A 20574-nucleotide genomic window follows, 5' to 3' on the forward strand; every position below is an offset into this window, starting at 1 on the left:
GAAGAGATTAACATTTTCAAAACCAGAGGGCATAAGAAGCAGAGGACGACCACGAATGAGATGGATTGATACAGATTCTAAGCGTTAGAAGATGGAGGGAAGTTGCCAGGAATCGACAGGAGTGCCGACTTCTTTGTGAGCAGGCTAAGATCCACAACGGATTGTCGAGCCACTTATGATGATGAGTCTTTCAATACGTTTTTTTGAAATGCCGTGAGTGGCAAGAAACTCTTTTTTACAAATTTCAAATTTATCTCCATTTACTTTGACTCTCTATTTAACCGATACATTTCTGGATGAATGAACTCGTTTTGTTTTCTTTGGGTAACTTAGCTTCTTTGGAATTACCTTCATACTAGAGAATAGGTTAATATTTTGCTTGTCGTAATTACCCAGGTTCCAAAAAGCAATAAATATATCATTTTCCTTGCCCGCCAAAAGCTCTCTACACTGTTTTGAGCAAACCGCAAGATCCACCTAATGTTTTTGGTTCTATTTTCGTGCCTTTTGTATTTACGTAACAGGAACCTAGATTTCTTTTAGTCTTCCGCTTAATTTTTGTAGTCGTTACCTTGCCTAAGTTTATATTTTCCGAATCACGGCTATTTCCGCAAACTGTATAGTCTTTGTCATCTTCGTTTTCATTTAAAAACGGATCTTGGTTACTGTCTTCCATGATTACGTAAATAGATTAACATGATAAAGTAAAAAATAATGTGATACAACGGGACTTCCTACAGCGGCACCATCTATGAAAGAATAGCTGAACTTTTCCGGGACATCATAGGGTCTTAAAGTATACGATTTCAATTATTTTAACTCATTTTTGAGGAAGTTGTGCCTTGTTCTCCACAAGGTCTTCATATATCGTGAAGCCTAAAATTTTTTTTCCCGGTTTTTTATAGCGTTCTCCGCCTTCCGGTTCCCAGTTTCCAGCTACGTCGGTCATTCCATTCGCCAGGGTAAAGGTTTCTTTCCGACATTGCCTTCTGAATGCCGCACAGCCAGGATTGTTTTGGCCTTCCTCTCTTCCTTCTTTCCCTTGGCGTCCATTTTAAAATTTGGTTTGGTAGCCTGTCGTCGTCCATTCTTTTCACATGACCATACCAGATCAGTTGTCTCCTTTGAATTTCGTCAATGATGGTTGACTTGACTCCCATTATATTTCTGATATGGTCATTTTGTATTCTATCAAGCCTTGATTTTCTAGCTGATCTTCTCCAGAAGTCCATTTTCAATGCAAGTAGGCGTCGCTCAAGGGATTTAGTAAGTTGCCATGTTTCGCATCCATAGAGCACTATACTTTTAAAGATGGAGTTAAAGAGGAGATGCTTTCTTTGATTTGATAGTTCTTTTGACCATAGCATCGGGTTTAGGCATCCTATCACCCTTTTTCCTTTCACGATTCTTTGCTCTATCTCTTTTTCGGTACGCCCACTCTTGTTGATTGTTGTTCCCAAATATATATATATATATATATATATATATATATATATATATATATATATATATATATATATATATATTCCTCACAGTTTTTTATTGTTTCATGTTCGTTGATCATTAGATCTTCTACTTCATTCCCGATGCATAAGTATTGCGTTTTGTTTCTATTTACAGAGAGGCCCCATTCTTCATATGTTTTAAACAACCGTCTCGTCATGAATTCTAAATTCTAAGCCTAAAATACCTGCCTAATTTGTTAGTATTACTCAAGTTACACCGGCCATATCAAGGAAAACTCTTATTATTATTTAATATTTATAGACAACATCACTTTGAATTATTTTGCAGATGTAACGAATTACAGTTTTATTTTATAGTGTCAAACCAACAATGCGCCCAAAAATTTTACAGTAGTAAAATATTTAGTCACAACTAGTTATAGGACCATTAATTTTTAATTGACGTTATCGATTATAATTTCTGCGTATTTAAAACTGCACTGAACATAAAATCGTCATTAATAGAGATTTCTATAGACATTCAACAACCGTGACTGCTAATTCAGCGTGAGAAAGTGTATCATAAATCGTAGCTGTCTAGAAAAAATTACGAGCGCCATGACCATAAAAATAAATTCATTAAAACTGCTTGTCTAGGAAATTAAAAAATATGTATTTGCACACAAAGTAAATGGCAGAAGTGTTAAAGAATGTGAGTGTAATAAATCTTAAATTAACAGTCCTCTCGTTTATTTATTTTAGTTATTTCGTTGTTTTATGATGCAGTTTGATGTACTTTTTTACCCCATCTTTGATACCTGTCTGTGTATCCACTTACGAATTTGCCTCTATATACTGTTCGCATATCTAAATGCAAATTTTCTTCCTGTCAATCTTGATACACCCATTTCATGCATTAGATTACATCTTTTCAAATTATTTATTCACGATTCGTATTAAAACAGAATCGGACTTCCCTTATATTTTAAGTTATTTGGAGACTTTCATTTAGTTCTCCACTAAATATTAGGTAAATAACATCAAAGCAAATTAAACAAAATCGATACACAATCAGTGTATCAACAATATTTGTCAAAGAATATATTACATCTCGAAGATGCATAACTTCTCTCTAAACCGTTTTTATTTTACAAATTCCCAATCGTCAATAGAACCACGTGTAAGCCAAACAGGGACGTACTGATGTACGACCTATGTATCATATGATTTTTAAAAATATTTACTTTTGAAACTGTTAGTGTAAGAATTTCTTGAAATTTAATCATTATATCACAATTAAACCAAACTCTAAAAAATAACACGACCAGTAAATAACTTAACAATAACTATAACATAAATATAACACAATATATTAACTTAAAAATCAACACGATACAATTTGAATTTAAAATGCTGGCAAGTTTGGATCTGTAACATGAGAATCTGTCTGACTTAAGGTAATTAATTATATTTAATAGCCTCTTGACGAATGAGACGGCGAATATCAACACGTGCTCATGTTTACTGATGGGAATTTGGTGAACGAATGTACTTTAATATCAGATTATGATTTGGCCACGCTTGGTATCATAGTCATATGTGTAAAATAAAAGTTCTGCAATTATTATATTATTTATCGTATGGCATACAATAAGAACACATAATTAAAAATCAATATAAAACGTTACATGGAGTATTACAAACGAACATCTAATGTATTATTAATATAATGTAAAACATCTTCGGTCGCATTCAGGAACTCATCAAAAACTCCAGTGAATCTGGGAACCAGGGCATTCTTCAACAATATGATGTTGTTGCGCACCAGTCATACTCAGGAGTAATGACTTTTCCCCATCTATGTAAGCTGTCAGCACATCTACCGCCACTTGTTCTTATTCTGTTTAGCGTTGTCCATGGATTGCGGGTCTGTTCAAAGCCTGGCGGTTTCTGATCGATACAGGTCATTTGGTGTGCTTCCTGTGGTGAGTTGCTCTTCCATTGTCTTCTCCAAGCGTTGGTGAGGTTGAAATGTTCTGATGTAACTGGAGCGCAGTCTGTTTATTTCATTATCAAGCTTATCATGGTGGATGGCTAGTTGATGGTTTGCCTCGATTTTTCGATACTCTCTGAGAAGAGAATTTCTCTTTCGCAGTTTCGGCGGTGGAATGTGACTCAGAATGGGAAGCCAATAGTTCGGTGTGGGTCTAATTGTACCTGAGATCATACGCATTGTCTGGTTTAATTAGGTGTCAATAATCTCCGTTTGTTTGCTATTGAGCCATACCGTGGAAGCATATTCAGCCGCCGAGTATACAAGTCCGAGAGCGCATGATCTGAGTACGGAGGCTGAGGACCCACTTGTAGTGCCACATAGCTTTTGGACTATATTATTTCGCGTTTTCAGTTTTGCTGCCGTCCTTTGTAGGTGTTCTTTAAAATTTAATGTTCTGTCCAGAGTCACTTCAAGATATTTTGGTGTTGAGTTATGAGTGAGCAATCTGTTTTCAAAGTGAACGGAGAGTTATTTGTTGGCTTGGGCATTATTCAGATGGAAACAGCACACTTCGATTTTTGTTGCATTGGGCCGTAGCCTCCATTTGCGAAAGTATTCTCTCATAACGGCAAGGTCATCCGTTAGTATTGTTTCTGTAATATCTATGTTATTATGTCTTGCTGCAATGGCCAAGTCGTCAGCGTAGCCAAATTTCTACCAAAGTGAGCGTGCTATCAATGAATGTAGTTACCTTTTGACACGAGATAGCATGGATTAGTTTTCAGATTAGTCCTTGTCTCCAGACACTATCGTATGCAGCTGATAGGTCAATGAAAGTAACGGATGTTTTTTCCTTTCTTTGAAAATCTGCTTTAATATGTGTTGTTCGGGATAGGAGCTGATCTGTGCAGCTGTGGTTAGATCTGAACCCTGCTTGCTCAATAGGTATTAATTCAAATATGTTTCTACTAATTCTGTTGTAGATTAAGCGTTCCACCAGTTTATAGACACAGCTCAGCAGTGCAATCGGTCGGTAGCTTTGGGGCTGATCATTTGCCTTTCCTGGTTTTAATATGGCTATAATGGAGGCCTTTTTTAGTGAATGGGGGATTTCTCCTGATTTTAACATATCTGTATAGAAATCAGCCAACCATTTCCTAGAATATTTGCCAGTGGAGTAAAAATTCGGGATTAATTTTATCGGAGCCGGGTGCCATTCCAGACTTAATTTCTGATATCGCTGAAATAATTTCTTCTGGAGTAAACTCGTGAGAGTATTTAGATGTAGGAGTATTCGATCTCTAGGTGCTCTTGAGGTTTCTACAATGTGGGAGGCCACTCTGTTAGGAGCTATTGGTACTTTGTCCCTAGTTGGGAGTCTGCTACTACCAATTTTTCTAAATAAAGACCAAGGCTTTCTGCTTGATTTACTAAAGTCTTATTTTTCCACAGTTTCCATCCATTTTTGTCGTCTGGCTGCATACAAACTGTGCAGTAGTTCGTCCGCTATTTCTCGGTCTTGGTTTTCGTTTTATTCTTAATACAATTTCTCACATTTTTCATCCCATTCTAGGACATACTCTTTACGATATCCTCTGGGTATAGTTTTCTTTGCTGTAGAGATAACGGCGGCAACAAATCTCATGTAGTTTGCACGTGTTGGGATTATCCATCCCAGACATTTGTATAATCTCTCAGTAAAAGTCGCCCGGTCTGCTTTTTGAAAGTTCTACCTAGGTCGAGGAAAAGATGATATTATTGGTATTTTGATGCCAACTTCTATTACAACTGGTCTATGTTGGCTATGTGGAATATCTGAGAGTACTGTACGTGAAGCTGCCATTGGTTGATTGTTTTCATTTATGGAAACAAAACATAGGTCTGGGTTGTATTCTCGCCTCCAGGGTGCAGATCGAAAAGTTCCCCGATCTTTAGCGTCAAAGACTAAATAAGTGTCAGCCTCTTCGCTCCACTTTAGCAGAGCCTCGCCGTTTTGATCACTGTGCCTATATTTCCAGAGTTCATAATGACTGTTGAAATCTCCAACATAAACTGAAGGGTGTGGATGGGCGTGAATAACATGCGGAGGCCACAGGACTGTCGGAGGTTTATAAATATTGCTGACAGTAATTTCGCCAATTTGTATAGTAACCGTATGAATGTTATTTATGACTGATGTAGAACATAGGTGTGCATTTTCTAGTTTGTTTCGAACATAAGTTGGATGGTAAGTTGCACCCAATAAATCATAGCCATGAATTCTTCCTCTAGCGAGAATTTCTTCTTCGTTTTTTACATGGGTTTCCTGAATTGCGACCTTGTCGATATTATTTTCAATGCGTACCTTTTGAAGGTACTCACATTTACTTCTACTAATACCTTCTATATTTAAATGGCAGATTCGGATGCTTGGTCCAAATCCTTCTGTCGCTTGGTCCTGAGAAGGTCATATAAATTGTTGGTTGGTGGCATATCTTATATTCGTGATGTGTTCTTGCGAGGAGATCTAGAGATTCTAGATTGTCTGGCTGCCTATTGTGCTAGTTCATTTATCATTACCCAGGGTGCACGTGTAGTATTCTACTACGCACGCGAACTAGCTTTACACCCCTAGTTCTTCAATTCAGTCTATATAATATATGTAACGGCGAAGTGTACTTTCTTACACTATCAAGGTACAAGCTCAATGAAATTTAATATCTACTATCTCGCGAGGTTTATGACGCCTTAATAATTTTATTATTAATAACGAGTTAGCTATTATTTTTTCACCTATTATTTTACTTTTTAGTAAGTAGCTTAGGTTGGAAGCGAAGTTCTCCGTTTATTCCCTATTGTTAGAGCTTTGCTCTGCATTTAAAAATACCGATGCTTCCAGCTTCTATTCAGTGTCAACGTACTCTCCTTGTCTGGAGCTGAAAACCGGCTTCTATCCAATACATTCATTGTCGCGTATCGATGTTTAAATAAACTTTTGTTTTTCTAAGAATGTGCAAAACACTTTTTGAACAGTTTTATGATTATGCGATTTTAATTCTCATTGATAACCATCATTGAGGTTTGCGATAAACACTAAACCTTTATTCTGTTTGCAAATTCAAAATATAACTCAACTATCACTGTTTTACAATCAATTTGGTTAGCAAACTAATCATAGGAAGTGGTCGTTGGTCATAAATGTTACCATTACACGTTTTCCTTTATCGAATAGGCAATACCTATTTTCAGAAAGAAAACAATTGTAATTTTACTTACAAGTAACATTTATTTATTTCACGAAATATACTACGAAAATTAAAGACAGCTTCACACGAAAACTCAACATTATTCAAAGATTGCTATCAACTTTATTAACTGGGTTATTTTTGGAAAACATTTAAATGAAAACACAATTATTTTTGTATAAACTAAATTAGGTTCATTAAGTACACTTTGAATAACATGGTGAAATATATATCAAAGTAAACAATGAGTATGGAATCAACTTTAATTAATTTTTAATCAGTTTTATCGAAAAGTAAGTAACTGTAGTAAAACCTAAACTACTTAGAAAATGGAGAAATAATGAAAAATGGAAAAAAAAATGCGAGATCTGACTAAGATATTTGGTTCTAAAATTAAAATTAGTTAAAAAAGGGTACACGTAAACTCATCACCAATTAGCATAAATGCCCTCGTAGATGGTACCAACTCATCACCGCAGTAAAAGCAGGGATTTTAAAATAGACCCGGAGAGATTTGCAAAGTGATCACTGGTCTACCTGCACCCCGTGGCAGGTAAATGGTTGCAAACCGTTAATATTTCATAATTTGAAAGAATAATCCAAGTCCGAATGCAAATAAAATATCGAAGTTGGGGACTATTTCAGATATAACCGAAAATACACGTATATTTTCATTAAAAAGTTCCCTATTAAAAACCATGGAGCTGAATTTTCAAATTTTAAATCCATTTAGATTGGCAGATACGTCTAATAGGCCACTCACTGGAAGACACCCGATATAAATATACCGGTTAAATTTTAAAGCAATTTGCTTAAAATAATTCCTTAATTTAATAGATTACCAAGTAAACAAGAAAGTTAACAGGTAACAGGCAATCGTCGGCTTTAGAAACCACCGCCGTGGGGCAAAAATGCTGGTGATGAGTTTACCTATGTACGGTGATGAGGTCGCCGATCTCCATATGATACCGGTGATCAGTTTGCTATATATCGGAGGGAGTAATAATTTTATGGGGGGCTGTAAAGTGATGAGTTCGTACACGTTCTTATAAAACACACATTACAGAACCAAGAAGACAAACTAGTACACAATTATCCGATCAAAAAGCATTTTAAATACATTTGTACACTTTCAGTACTATGGATATATATCTTTAAAGTCTCAACCATATCGAAAAGTTAAAGAATATCCTACATAGATTTACATGAGGCCGTTAATTCTCGGGAGCACATCTCTCTTTTTGTTCTCTGTTTTAAAACCTGTTCCGATACCAGTCAAAGATTGTATGATAACAATTTCGTCATATAAGGAACTCGTCGGTTTTGGGTTCAGGTTTAGGTCATAGACTCAAAATTATTGTGACATAGTATGCCCTCTGATCTATTTTTCTATATTAGTGGTCCTACAATAGTAGTCTACAAATGGGCCATCTTCTTTATGTGATACCTTGTGAGATACAAAAAAAACAGCATCAATACATAAATTACAGATAAAATGATGATGAATAGATATATATATATATATATATATATATATATATATATATATATATATATATACATCATACTATCATTTTCGCATCGATACATTATGCTTTTACCATCAATTTAGCATCGTCTTGCAAAGTAGCATCTGTATATCGACGCTACTTTACAAGACCTTAATAACTTTTTTCCTGTACTTGTTACAAGAATTTTAACCATCTCATTGATTAGAGTGTTGATACCGGGTTGATATTTTAAAATATCCGCTTTCTCTTGTTATCCCTTATTGAGTTATACAAGTTTATTCCAGAAAATGTTTGAGTCTAAAATGATGGTACAGTGAAAATATTATATATATTTAGTTCAGGGTTTTACCGTTTACTCGCTGCCATTATATACATGAAAATGTATATCCCACTTTCATTATCAATCATTTTAGCATCAGAAATTTGGCATCGCTGTTGAATATAATATTACCCACAATGAAATAGTAAATTTAAGAATATATATATATATTCTTTTCATCCACAAATCATTCTGGCATCATGGTTGGTTAAAAGTAACGGGATATGATATATTGCAACTACCTATGGTATCTTCGCTCCAATTGGTCCAGTCGCGACGTACAGCCCCTCAAATGATAGGATTTAACCAATAAAATACAATAAGACAGAAAAATCAAATATAGCAGCATGTCAAAAAGGCCTTAATTATATATCTTCGTTTCTATAAGTCCAATCGTGACGTACAGTATCTCAAATGACAGGATTTAACGAATTGAAAACAATGAAATAAAAAAATTAAATATAGCAACATGTCAAAAGGGCCGTAGTCACGTATCTTCGGTCCTATTAGTCCAATCGTGACGTATAGTACCTCTAATGATAGGATTTAACATAGATAATACAATGAGATACAAAAATCAAATACAAAACAATGTCAAAAGGGCCTTAGTTGTGTATCTTTAGTTCTATTAGTCCAATCATGACGTACAGTACCTCAAATGAAAGGATTTAACAAATAAAATACAATGAGGTATAAAAATTAAATAAAGAAGCATGTCAAAATGGCCTTAGTTATGTATCTTCGGTCCTATTAGTCCAATCGTGACGTACGATACCTCAAATGATAGAATTTAACTAATAGAATACAATGAGATAGAAATCAAATACAGAAAAATATTAAAAGAGCCTTAGTTACGTATCTTCGTTTTTATTAGCCCAATCGTGACGTACAGTACCTCAAATGATAGGATTTAACCAATCGAATACAAGACATAGAAAAATAAAATACATCAGTTTATCAAAAGGGCCTTAGTTATGTATCTGCGGTCCTATTAGTCCAATCGTGACGTACAGTACCTCAAATGGTAACATTTAACCAATAGAATACTACGACGTAGAAATCAAATACATCAACACGTCAAAAGGACCTTAGGTATATATCTTTGCTCCTATATATGTTATGTCAAAAGAGCCTTAGTTGCGTATCTCAGGTCCTATAGGTCTAATCAGGATATATGGAGCCTAAAATGATAGGATTTAACGAAGATAATACGATAGTGGAGAGAAATTCAACATGGCTGCATCTAATAACACCTTAAACTGGCAGCAATAAAACGAATTTACGCACAGAGGTATGTGGCATATTACGTGACAGAATTTATCAAATACCATACGATTACGTCATACATCTCTTTGCATACGTCCACTTTTAGTTAACTACTTAGTATGTATTCAGTACTTAGCTTTACGGTGTTGAGGCATGGACTCTTAAACAGAAGAATGTTACAAATCTTGAAAGCTTTGAGATGTGGTGCTACTGCCGTATACTAAAAATAAGTTGAGTGGATAAAATTACAAATGAAGGGGTAATACGTAGAATACATAACGATCCAGAAGTTATACTGAATATAAAAAAGAGAAAACTTAAACACTTTGGCCACCTGATGAGTTAGTGATGAGTGAATTATTCAAAACAGCAGTAAATAAAATTAGAATCGCCCTAATGATATCCAATCTCCGATAGGAGAGGCACTCAAAGAAGAAAATATGAAAGACTCGAAAAATCTCCAACGTTCACTGTTAAACATATTCCTCCCGTTCACTACACACATTTACTGCTCCTTGACGCTGTGACGAGAATGAGATAGAATTTAACAAATAAAATGACAGAAAACTAAACAAGACAGTGTGTCAAACGTGGAATGCATCGTAGAACGTGAAATAGCGTCAAATTATATGATGGCCATAGACGTTTCTTTAATACCCAGCAAACGACTCGCTTTGTAAAGTTACATAGGCGGGATCTGTGCGAGAAAAAGTCGATCATTCGTTTTATAATCCAAAGGGGACCATAAAATATTCAACATATGGGTGGGTTAGTATATACAGTGCATTCCGTACGTTTTTTAAACATGATTAGGAAACTGTTGACTGGAGGCTATTAAAGAAGTTCTTAAAATTTTTGCGGGTCACCCCCTTTTCTGTAAATGGAGTGAATATTGTTATCCGTTTAATTTTTTCCCCAGTTGAATAATTCCTGCTGGTATTTGGTCTAAGCTTACTTCTTTTCTCCATTTAAGCTGTTTCATAGCTAATTCTACTTCCTCTTTATAGTACCCTGTTCACCTGGCAATTTCGGACTATTTCATCTCTTATAACATAAAACAGTTGTTTCAGATATCTTTATCGCGTTTCCTTTTTTTATGGATGAATATGCTGCCGTTTTCATCTTTTACTATTTCATATGGAGCTACACGATTAACAATTCCAAATCAAGAAAACACAAGTAACACTCCGAATTATATTATACAACTAATAGTCGAAAAATGAAGAGCAAGAGTTAGATGACCAAGAAGCCGAAATCTTAATGACGAACACAAATATAATCGACTAATCAGACAATTAAGATCAGCGCTACATGACGCACGCAATGCCACATTTGAACACTACATTAGTACATTGTCTAAAGAAGATCATTCAGTATGGATACCAACAAAAACACTTAAAGAGACCTGAACAACACAACCCACAAATTAAGAAAGATGACGTTAGTTGAGGAAGATCAGACCAGGAAAAAATGTCAATATTTTCAGAATACCAGATGATAATAATCAAGCAATAGAACACTGAAAACTTTTGTTTTTAACTCTACGCCCGTCGTGAATGACATACCATTTTTTAAATAACACTTAATATTGCACTTTTTTAGTGTATTTATTTCATGTTTCAAGATAATTCTTTTAGGAATATATTTATTTATAACATACGGTCTTATGGTCTTATTACGGCTTTCAGATTATACGACATAAATGTATCTTGTACCGCACTGCTAATTAAGAATCATGTTTGTAATGCGATAAGAGGTCCGGATATACGAGACACCAGTGACTCATGACGCACTGATAAAAATCCGACAGGAATCTGCATTTCTATAAAAAAAAAATAGATTAATTTGTTTTGTGTATTAATTTAGTTTAGGTCGAACAAGAGTTGCAGTAAAAGATTTTTCTAAATATAGAGTGTAAACCATATTTCCAATGCTTTATGAAAGAGAACCAGTTTATAATATTCTGGACGACGTAATAACACCTTATTTTAGAATATTGGTCGATGAATTGAAATCATTGTTCAAGAAACGAATTATTCATGTACAGATGTTTTACTCTAAAAACATGTAAAAATAAAATCTCGATTAAAAAAGTTGCAACCAGTTACTCTCGATGAAATTTAACCCCATTATTGATTTTACGAGTGATAAAATGGGTCGACAAAAGACTAGTTTTAATCCTTGCAACATTTAAACATAATAGTTGTATCTTGGTTTAATCAAATAAAAAGAAAAATTATACACAAGTACTAAAACCACAAATTATTCTCGATTATAACTTGGTGAAAAAGAGTGTTGATTTTAGTGATCAAGTGGCTTCTTACCAAAGCCCAATACGCAAAATTCTGAAGTGGTACCGGAAAGTGGCAATGGAATTAATATTTAATACCGCAGTAGTCAATGCTTAGTTGCTAAATAATAGAAAACGTAAAAAAAGCGACAACCTATCCTTGAGTTCAGACTGGAGTTCGCGAAGGCGTTTACAAATAAAGAAATGTTGTAACCCTCATGACCAGTTACACCCAAAAATACCATCTAAGGCAAAGCGATGTAGATAATACAAAGAGAAGAAAGTGTACAAGATGTTACAAAGTTTTAAGAAGAAGCATGACTAGTAGAAAGGCCGATAGAAAAGTTAAAAAAGTTAAAACATACTCTGAAGAATGTGATGGCAAAACTGAAATATATCTAGTGTGCTTCAATGAAGCACATTAAAAAACAATTTTACTTATACAGGAACTATTATTGAGTAAAAACGTATTGTGGCTCAAGTGGCCTTATAGTATTGGAAGTCGTAAGTTGATAGTTTCCAGTAGAACGTTTTTATTGTTAATTACCTCCGTAAAAGTGAGTTATAGTATTTATAAAGAAATGGATGTAAATAATATGCCTTCGACATCTAAAAAAGGTAGATGTGAACATAAACGTAGATTGACCACTGCTGAATTACAATCATTGTTAGAAGCATCGGGCGAGGACGATGTGGATTAAATGAATGGTGGAAGTGACTGACAAAATACTTGCACAAAGTCGTTCAGAAAAATCGAGGATTGCGTTTTGGAAAGAGACAACACAAACAGAATTTAAGACTTTTCTCGAGCTTAAGTTCCATATGGGGACAATTAAAATGAACCGTCTGCATGACTACTGGAAAAGTATAGGTTACTATAATAGTGTTGACTTGACTAGACAATTGTTCATAGCCCATATGAAGAAATAACCTAATCCTCACTTGTCAAAGAAACTAAAAAAACGTTAAGTGGTATAAAAACTAAAAAGTCCCCTATTCAAACTGGTTTTTAATAAAAAATTTAATAATATGTTAAAAGTTTTTTTAATATACCCTAAAACTGAAAGCGCAAAGAATCGATTGCAAGTTACAAAATACTTATAGTCATACGAGTTTGGACAAGTACAGTTGTTTAAATAATTGCTTTCTGTGATAAACAAATTGAATAAATTGTAAAATATTTTTTGATCTGCTTGATATTTAGCACACTTTAATAACTCATCAATTGCCATGATTTCAAGTAGCTATATTATCTGTCGTTAGTCACAAAACAGAGTTATTAACATTTATAAATTACTACAAACATATATTATCTTAGAGTTTATGGTTTTTTGGAATTATCTCAATTATTTATGTATTTAAATTTGGTATTTCTCTACATAGAAAACTTTTTATGGTCTACAACTTTTATTTAAATTATTTTTCTTTAGAATGTATACAAAACGTTTTATAAGCAAAATTTTTTATTTTGCCTTTTAAGATTGTTTAAGAAAACAAAGCAAAATCAACTGTACGTCTTTTTCAAAATTACATTTTTAATTAACTAATATTTAACGATACGATTTCCAATATTTAACCTTGTTTATTGTACAAATTATGTAAAAATGTGTATACACATTTTGTACAAAAAACGTTTTTTGAGAACGATTTTCTGAATTGAAATCAAAATGTTAAACATTAAATAAATAAAAATGTGATTCTCATCCCAATCACAACCAATATTTTTGACTTAATCCCATAAAAATCTAATATTTATCTTAAACTATTCACTGATAGCTTCGATTAAACAGCTTGGAAATATGTAAAATATTCCTCTACACAACTCTCTGGGAAAAAATATCTAAATTGAATAAATATAACAACTGAACATTGATATAAAAAAACTAGTTGGTTGACCCCAGCCGGTCGGCAGGTAGTTTCAATGTGTTCATTTGAACTTGACCCAAAACCGATCGATACTTTTTTTGTTTTCAAATATTATTTAAGTATTAACACTGGCAACATCTATTGGCTTTAAAATGATACCAAATACAGTAATTTTACCTCCCAATGTTAAAATGATGGTTTGATGTAAAAAATTGAATTTATAAAAAAATCGGATTATTGAAAAACCGACAACGGTGCCAAGCCTACAAAGGTGCACTAAACGAACATACACGACTTGTAAATAGAAAATGATAGCATTTCTTGGTGATGCTAAATGACTGCAACGTGAAAAGAGCTTAAAACGATAGTGGGATGTATATATATATATATATATATATATATATATATATATATATATATATATATATATATATATATCATTTTATTCGTTTAATATTAAAACTTTGTAAAGTGGTGTTGCCTTTGTACCAATTAACACATCATCAGATGTTAGTTGTACTACATTTTAGGACAAATAAATTTTAAGTTATATTTTCACTCGAAAAAAAAATCTTACAGTAAAATATAACATACTTTTTAGAAGATAATACGTTTGTAAAAACACATGATTGAAATCAGAACATAAATAAGCTTATGACGCTTGGACTTTGACACATTATTTACTTTTTAAAATCTCAAGTAGTGCCAATTGTAACAAACAATGCCAAGAGACAAAGGGCAAACTAATTGTATGTCTTATAACCTTTAATCGTTCAGAATATGTAAGTAGTATATATACGAGGTAAAAACAAACGACAAACTAAAAAGTGCATTAAAACTTGAGAAAGTTGTTAATAAGTATAATATTGTGACATTTGTATATCTTCTTCTTCTTCTCCTTTCGACTTATATGTTATAGGCTCTTAAGACATGTTTCTTCTTTAATATTAGCCTCCTGCATTGTTTAAATTATCGCACCATCTCTTCCTTGATCTTCCAACAGTTCTTCAACCATTTCTGACAAACACTCTTTAACAACTTTGGCAGTTTTTTTTAACACAATTCTTAAATAATCTTTTTTTGAATACGACTTCCTGAGTGGAAAACGAAACGTAAAATTTTCACTTAGAAATGTAATTTGCATTACAATTAATTGTGGCTTAATCCCGTATAAACACAATTTGTAACTTAGACATGCCACAAGAAAATAGTTTCAGAAAAAAATGCAAACTGTTCAATTTAACGTAAGCATGACACTAGCGTTTGAATGTATACGGAAATGAGTGCTCGAGTTTTTTCAAAATTCCTTTCCTAGATTTACACCAATAAGTCGTATCATAGTTATTAAAATAATAGGTCAATTATGAAAAATATATTATTTGATTATATTGAACGTCTTCTATTTAACCCATTCATGCTTGGGTATTCAAATAATATGTTTAAAAAATGAAAAACTTAAATTTTTTTGATAATTGGCACTGGGCAGTTAGGATGTAAAAAAAAATTTAAATACGTTGTTTGCAATGTTTTATTAAATCATATAAAAGAGTTTTAAATAAACTGACATTAAAATAACAATTATTGCGTATTACTATGAAATTTATAAAACATTTTTCATGTAAGGCAATCTTACATTTAATACATTTTTTATTGGTTGTTGAGTGACAAAGGACGCATCGGGTTCGTTTTTCTTGGGTATAAATAAGATGGCCGATTTTGTCGAATCGAACATCTTGTGTAATGTTATTTATGGAAGATTGGGATGAACCAGGTCTTCTTGGAGGAGTTTCGAATATAGTCAACAACGCTTTGGCTATATTTCGACGAAACTGCAGCAAATCCATTTCGGGTTGTTCAGGGATAATATGTCTCATTCTACGGTAAATTAACCAAGCATTTTGTATGGAGACATCAAGACCCCAGATAAATAAAGGCCAATACTGTTTCTTAGATCTTATATTTGTTCTGTAATAGGCAACATTTTGATCCATCCGATCAGTTCCTCATATAATGTTCGTTATATGTTTGGACAAAGGAGTAAGTATCTGTTCGCTTGATACACTGGCGTCTTTTTATGGTAATTCGATGCCAAAGTAACTATGCTGTTGTCGTTCCATCCACATAAAAGCACCGTATTTTTCTCGTCGTACCAATTTTAATGAATTGCACGAATGGATTTTTTAAACATTTAAATAAATGGACAATTTTCTGTTCTATTTGATTGTACGGTTCCTACCTAACCTATTCCCTTCGATGTTAAAAAATCAATTAGTTTCATATAGGTGAAATAATTATCAGCAGTTAAGCAATGATGCATAACCTTAACGCATTGAATTTTAGGAACAAGTTGAGCAAACTGCAATATTATTTCACCTTCATGACCAAATTCTTTTTTGTATTCATTGGATTTTCCCTTGGCTCCTTGATAAATATTGAAATCTATGAGGTAACCAGATTTTTTATTCCAACACAACTATTTACACCCATGGCGTATGGGCTTACCGTTGATATGTTGTTTCATACCATGACGCCCATAGTATGGTATCATGGCCTTATCCACGCCAGATTCGGTTTCCTATGCAGTTTTCCCTTGGCTCCTTGATAAATATTGAAATCTATGAGGTAACCAGATTTTTTATTCCAACACAACTATTTATACCCATGGCATATGAGCTTACTTTTGATATGTTTTTTCATACCATGACGCCCGTAGTATAGTATAATGGCCTCATCCACGCCAGATTCGGTTTCCTATACAGTGTATTCAGTAAATGATTTGCGGAGTCTTTAAAAGCTATGGAGAAATTTTGTATGTTTTTTTTCTGAACGATCTATGTTTAGGATATCTCTAAATAAAAGAAATCTTATAATGATTTCAAATCGGTTACGACGCATGTTACTTGAAATCAGTATATTTTAACGTCATCAGATTCTTCTCAGTACATGCGTCTTCTTGGATTCGTGCTGTACCCACTAACTAGTAAAATCCCTATAAAGGCTTTTAACTCGTCTACTTCAAATACTAAAGTAGTACTTTTTTGAAGAGCGTAACGAACTGTCTTCTTTACAATATTTGTTAAAAGCTCTTGATTGAAAAAAAAAATCTGTAAAGTAGTGAGTGGTCGTGAATAAAATGAAGGAGTGTACGTTTTCCATTGAATTTTTTTATGTTCAATATCCAAATAAAGGAAATTTTTATCTAGTAAATCTCCCTGAATCCATTTCCGTGTTAGGAGAGTTACACTTTTGCACGAATCTCAGTAGATGACACTTGAATATCTTAAATTTCTTCATTTTATGTCTCTATTTATCTTTCCATCTCAATCTCTTCCGTATCTTCTTCTTCCTGAACTTGTGTCACACTTTGAAGAGCTGTTTTTTTTTATATAGATTTATATTTTCTTGGCCTTCTTTCTTCTTCTTGGTGAATTACAGCTTCTGGTTCCGCATCTAACATATTTTTCTTTAGGTTATTGAATGTTCCTCCACAATCTTCATCTCCACTATCTTCATCAGTTAATTCAGTTGGGTCAGGAGGTGCTAGGAAAACATCTGCACTGGAAGCGGACTCCATAAGGTTCGATTTTTTCAGCAAGGACATAATTTGATGTGCCCTTAATTCTTTTTCCGCCTTCTGCCTTCTTGATTTTTTTTAGGACGACTATTCTTACTACGGCCAAAACTGATCGAGCCAAGTTAATTTGACATTTTATTTCCAACTTCTAGAACAAAAATGATTTTATGTACTAATAATATGCCTTGCGCCCAGTGTTGCCAAAACGCAGCACTGATAACTGAACAGTTGTACCAACTAGCACTGGTAAAATAATAGCACTTACTTGATAGATATATCTTTTTCAATGATTTAACAATACGTTGCTACCAAAAACCAAATTTTTATCCAGTTAATTTATACACAAACGACTTATTACTAACTAAAAACACGTGTTCACATAAGTCAAAATTAACCTACAACTTTCAATATGCCATCTGTTAATAGAAACCTAAGTTTTGCCACCAATTCCCATTCAAATATACATAGAAAACTGTTGTGAAATAAATCTGAACTTTGACTGCTAAAATAAGTCATGTCATTTTCCAAAAGATGACGCCATAGTGAGCTATATCAACTGTTGCGAAAAGGCAACGCTGGGCATTAATGCGTTAATAATGTCTACAATTTTATGCGCCAGTAGATGAAATTTTGATAAAAATAGAAATGAAATAAAGTATATTTGGTAACAAAAAAATTAAAATATTAAGGTTTAGAAGATTATCTCTGTAGGAGATAAAGATAAATGCCAACTTGGAATCGAAAGAAATGAAACTTTTTAGTCCGATCTAGTACTTGTATATAGTCTTAAAACCTTCTAATAAAGATTTATATTTCTGTCAGTTATCTCCGGACGGTTATTTATTACCTAATTATTTAAGTAGACTAATAAGCGTCTCTATATATTCTCTATTTAAGTAGATGAAACGCTGTTAGAAGTAGACCTAATTTGCTATATTAATAACAACAAACCTCCGTAAACAGAATATAGTATATAAAATTTGTTTCTTTTCTTTCAGGTAAAGGAATGACCGAGGTTGGGGTAATCCGGGGCAGCCCGGATTCCGACTGCAACAGCAATCATCATGGATCAGCCAGTTACCTCAGCAATACCTCTTCCCAAGACATCGACTTCATACAAGACAATTCTGACTACCAATGGTTTATCGACTACGGGTAAGTAGACTTGAAGTCCATTATTACTTTAATAAGATACGAAATAACAACATTAAAATTATATGATCAAATCAACTGTTTTCTCTTCGTCTAGACAGTATTTAAAAAGAGTGTGGCCTCCATTTTGTCTAGGTAATAATATCTGGCTATTTTCGACCTTGACTTATTTCTTCTTTCGTAAATAGTTCTTCTTTAAAAAATTATTTGGTGTTTATTCCTTAAAATAAATTTTCTATTATATTTTTCATACTGGAGACCCACTTCTTTAAGAAGTTTTCATAGTATAATACTAGAAAATTTGGGATAATCCGTGACTTCTTCAATATATGTCATAATTGTATCAATCGTTAGAATCGCGTTCTTCAAGTAAAAAGCATGTACTTACTTTACGCATTCGACTTTGTTGCAGTATCTCATCAATTTGAATTTGTCGTCTGCCTGAAGAATTTTCAGCCAGTTTAAATGCTCCACTTGTTTTCTTTAATTAATTATTAAATTGTATATTTGGCAGCAGATATCGTAGCACTTTTGTGCTACCTTTAATAAAACTAATAGCGGGATTAAATCCGAAATGTTTTCTACACGAATCGATCTATACAAAAAAGAAAATAATGTTTACTATAGAGCGTTCCACGTTAAGAAAATAACATTGCGGAGATAGGGCCATGTATTTCTTATGGATGATAGAAGCGCAGCGATGCCAGGATGAACACAAGCACGATTCAGGGTTGTATTATTTGTATTTTCGTTTCCACAGACATGAATTAAAATTAATGTTTTTTAACGTAATTGACCAAAAATGCCCATTCGAAAAAAGAGATGAAAAGTAGGGAAAATGATTTTAATTAAATAAATAGTATTTACAAAAGATCATTTTATTTTATATTATTTTAATTATAGTAACGACAGTTTATTAATTTTTCGGTGAGAATACCATATGCCATTAATCATGGAAATGAGTAGAAAATATTTCTTAGCTAAATCATGCATTTTGCCGGCTATTGAAAGATAAGCAATTAAACGGACCGCTTTGCATATATCTAATTACTAATTGCAACTTAAAATAATACGGTGTGTGTATGTCAGCGATTTTATGTCGTTCTCTGACTACATAATGATAATAAGGCTTTGCGGTTCTTTTTATAGTACGTATTACAACTAAAATATACATATTGCCCCGCCTATGAAATTCATTCATGTGATTGGTTTTTTACGCGTAATTATTTTATAGATTTTAGCTACTGAAATGCGGAGTACTTTTATTTTATATCAAGCTGAGTGATGACAAATTCCTAATAACACCAATGTCATACCTGCAAGTCTTTCTGTAACTCTTAAAACAAAGATTATTACAAAAGTTAATATCAAACTCAGTTAATTCTTAGGAGAACTGCGTCTACTGTGAAAAAAATAAAAAGGATATTACGAAGCATCTAAACAACTTCATTTATCGTTGGAAGGACTTATATCCCGATAAACCTATTATATCTCGATCGATCAAATGGATACGTTATCCTCTTTAAGGAGATATACGGGTATCTTCGGATACTCTATTGATGAAAGAAAAGCTCATTAAGTTATTCTCCGATAACTTTTTAAAAGTTATTTTTACATCATTTTTTAATGGGCTCTTGATAGAGTGTATGAAATGAATGTCATGTTTTAACGGAAAAGGTCACTAAGCTGTTATGGGTGTAGTCCTTTAATGTGAGAAATACTGATTGGCTCGATGGAGTGGTTGAAAGATGCAGACATTTTAATTTAAATTCTGGTATCTTTAGATCAGAATCGTCTTCTTAGTATGCCCCATTTCTTAAGGACATTGGCATTTATCACGGTCCATTTTACTCTGTCTTCAACAGTTCTAAAGAGTTCTATGGTTATTTTCCACTCCACTGCTTTATATTTTTTAACTAGGATGTGCGTTA

At 33.3% G+C, this 20574-nt stretch overlaps 1 protein-coding gene across 8 annotated transcripts in view; it reads left to right on the top strand.

Moving 5' to 3' along the window:
* LOC140434462 (uncharacterized) overlaps positions 1-20574 on the top strand; it is a 271759-nt gene that overhangs the window by 199119 nt on the left and 52066 nt on the right. For all 8 annotated transcript variants that reach the window (XM_072522754.1, XM_072522752.1, XM_072522748.1 and 5 more), the window contains one exon: positions 18490-18646. In XM_072522754.1, coding sequence (XP_072378855.1) covers positions 18490-18646 — 157 coding nt within the window. The remainder of the gene's footprint in view (positions 1-18489; positions 18647-20574) is intronic.

Source organism: Diabrotica undecimpunctata, chromosome 2 (assembly GCF_040954645.1).
Source record: "Diabrotica undecimpunctata isolate CICGRU chromosome 2, icDiaUnde3, whole genome shotgun sequence".
Taxonomy (NCBI): domain Eukaryota; kingdom Metazoa; phylum Arthropoda; class Insecta; order Coleoptera; family Chrysomelidae; genus Diabrotica; species Diabrotica undecimpunctata.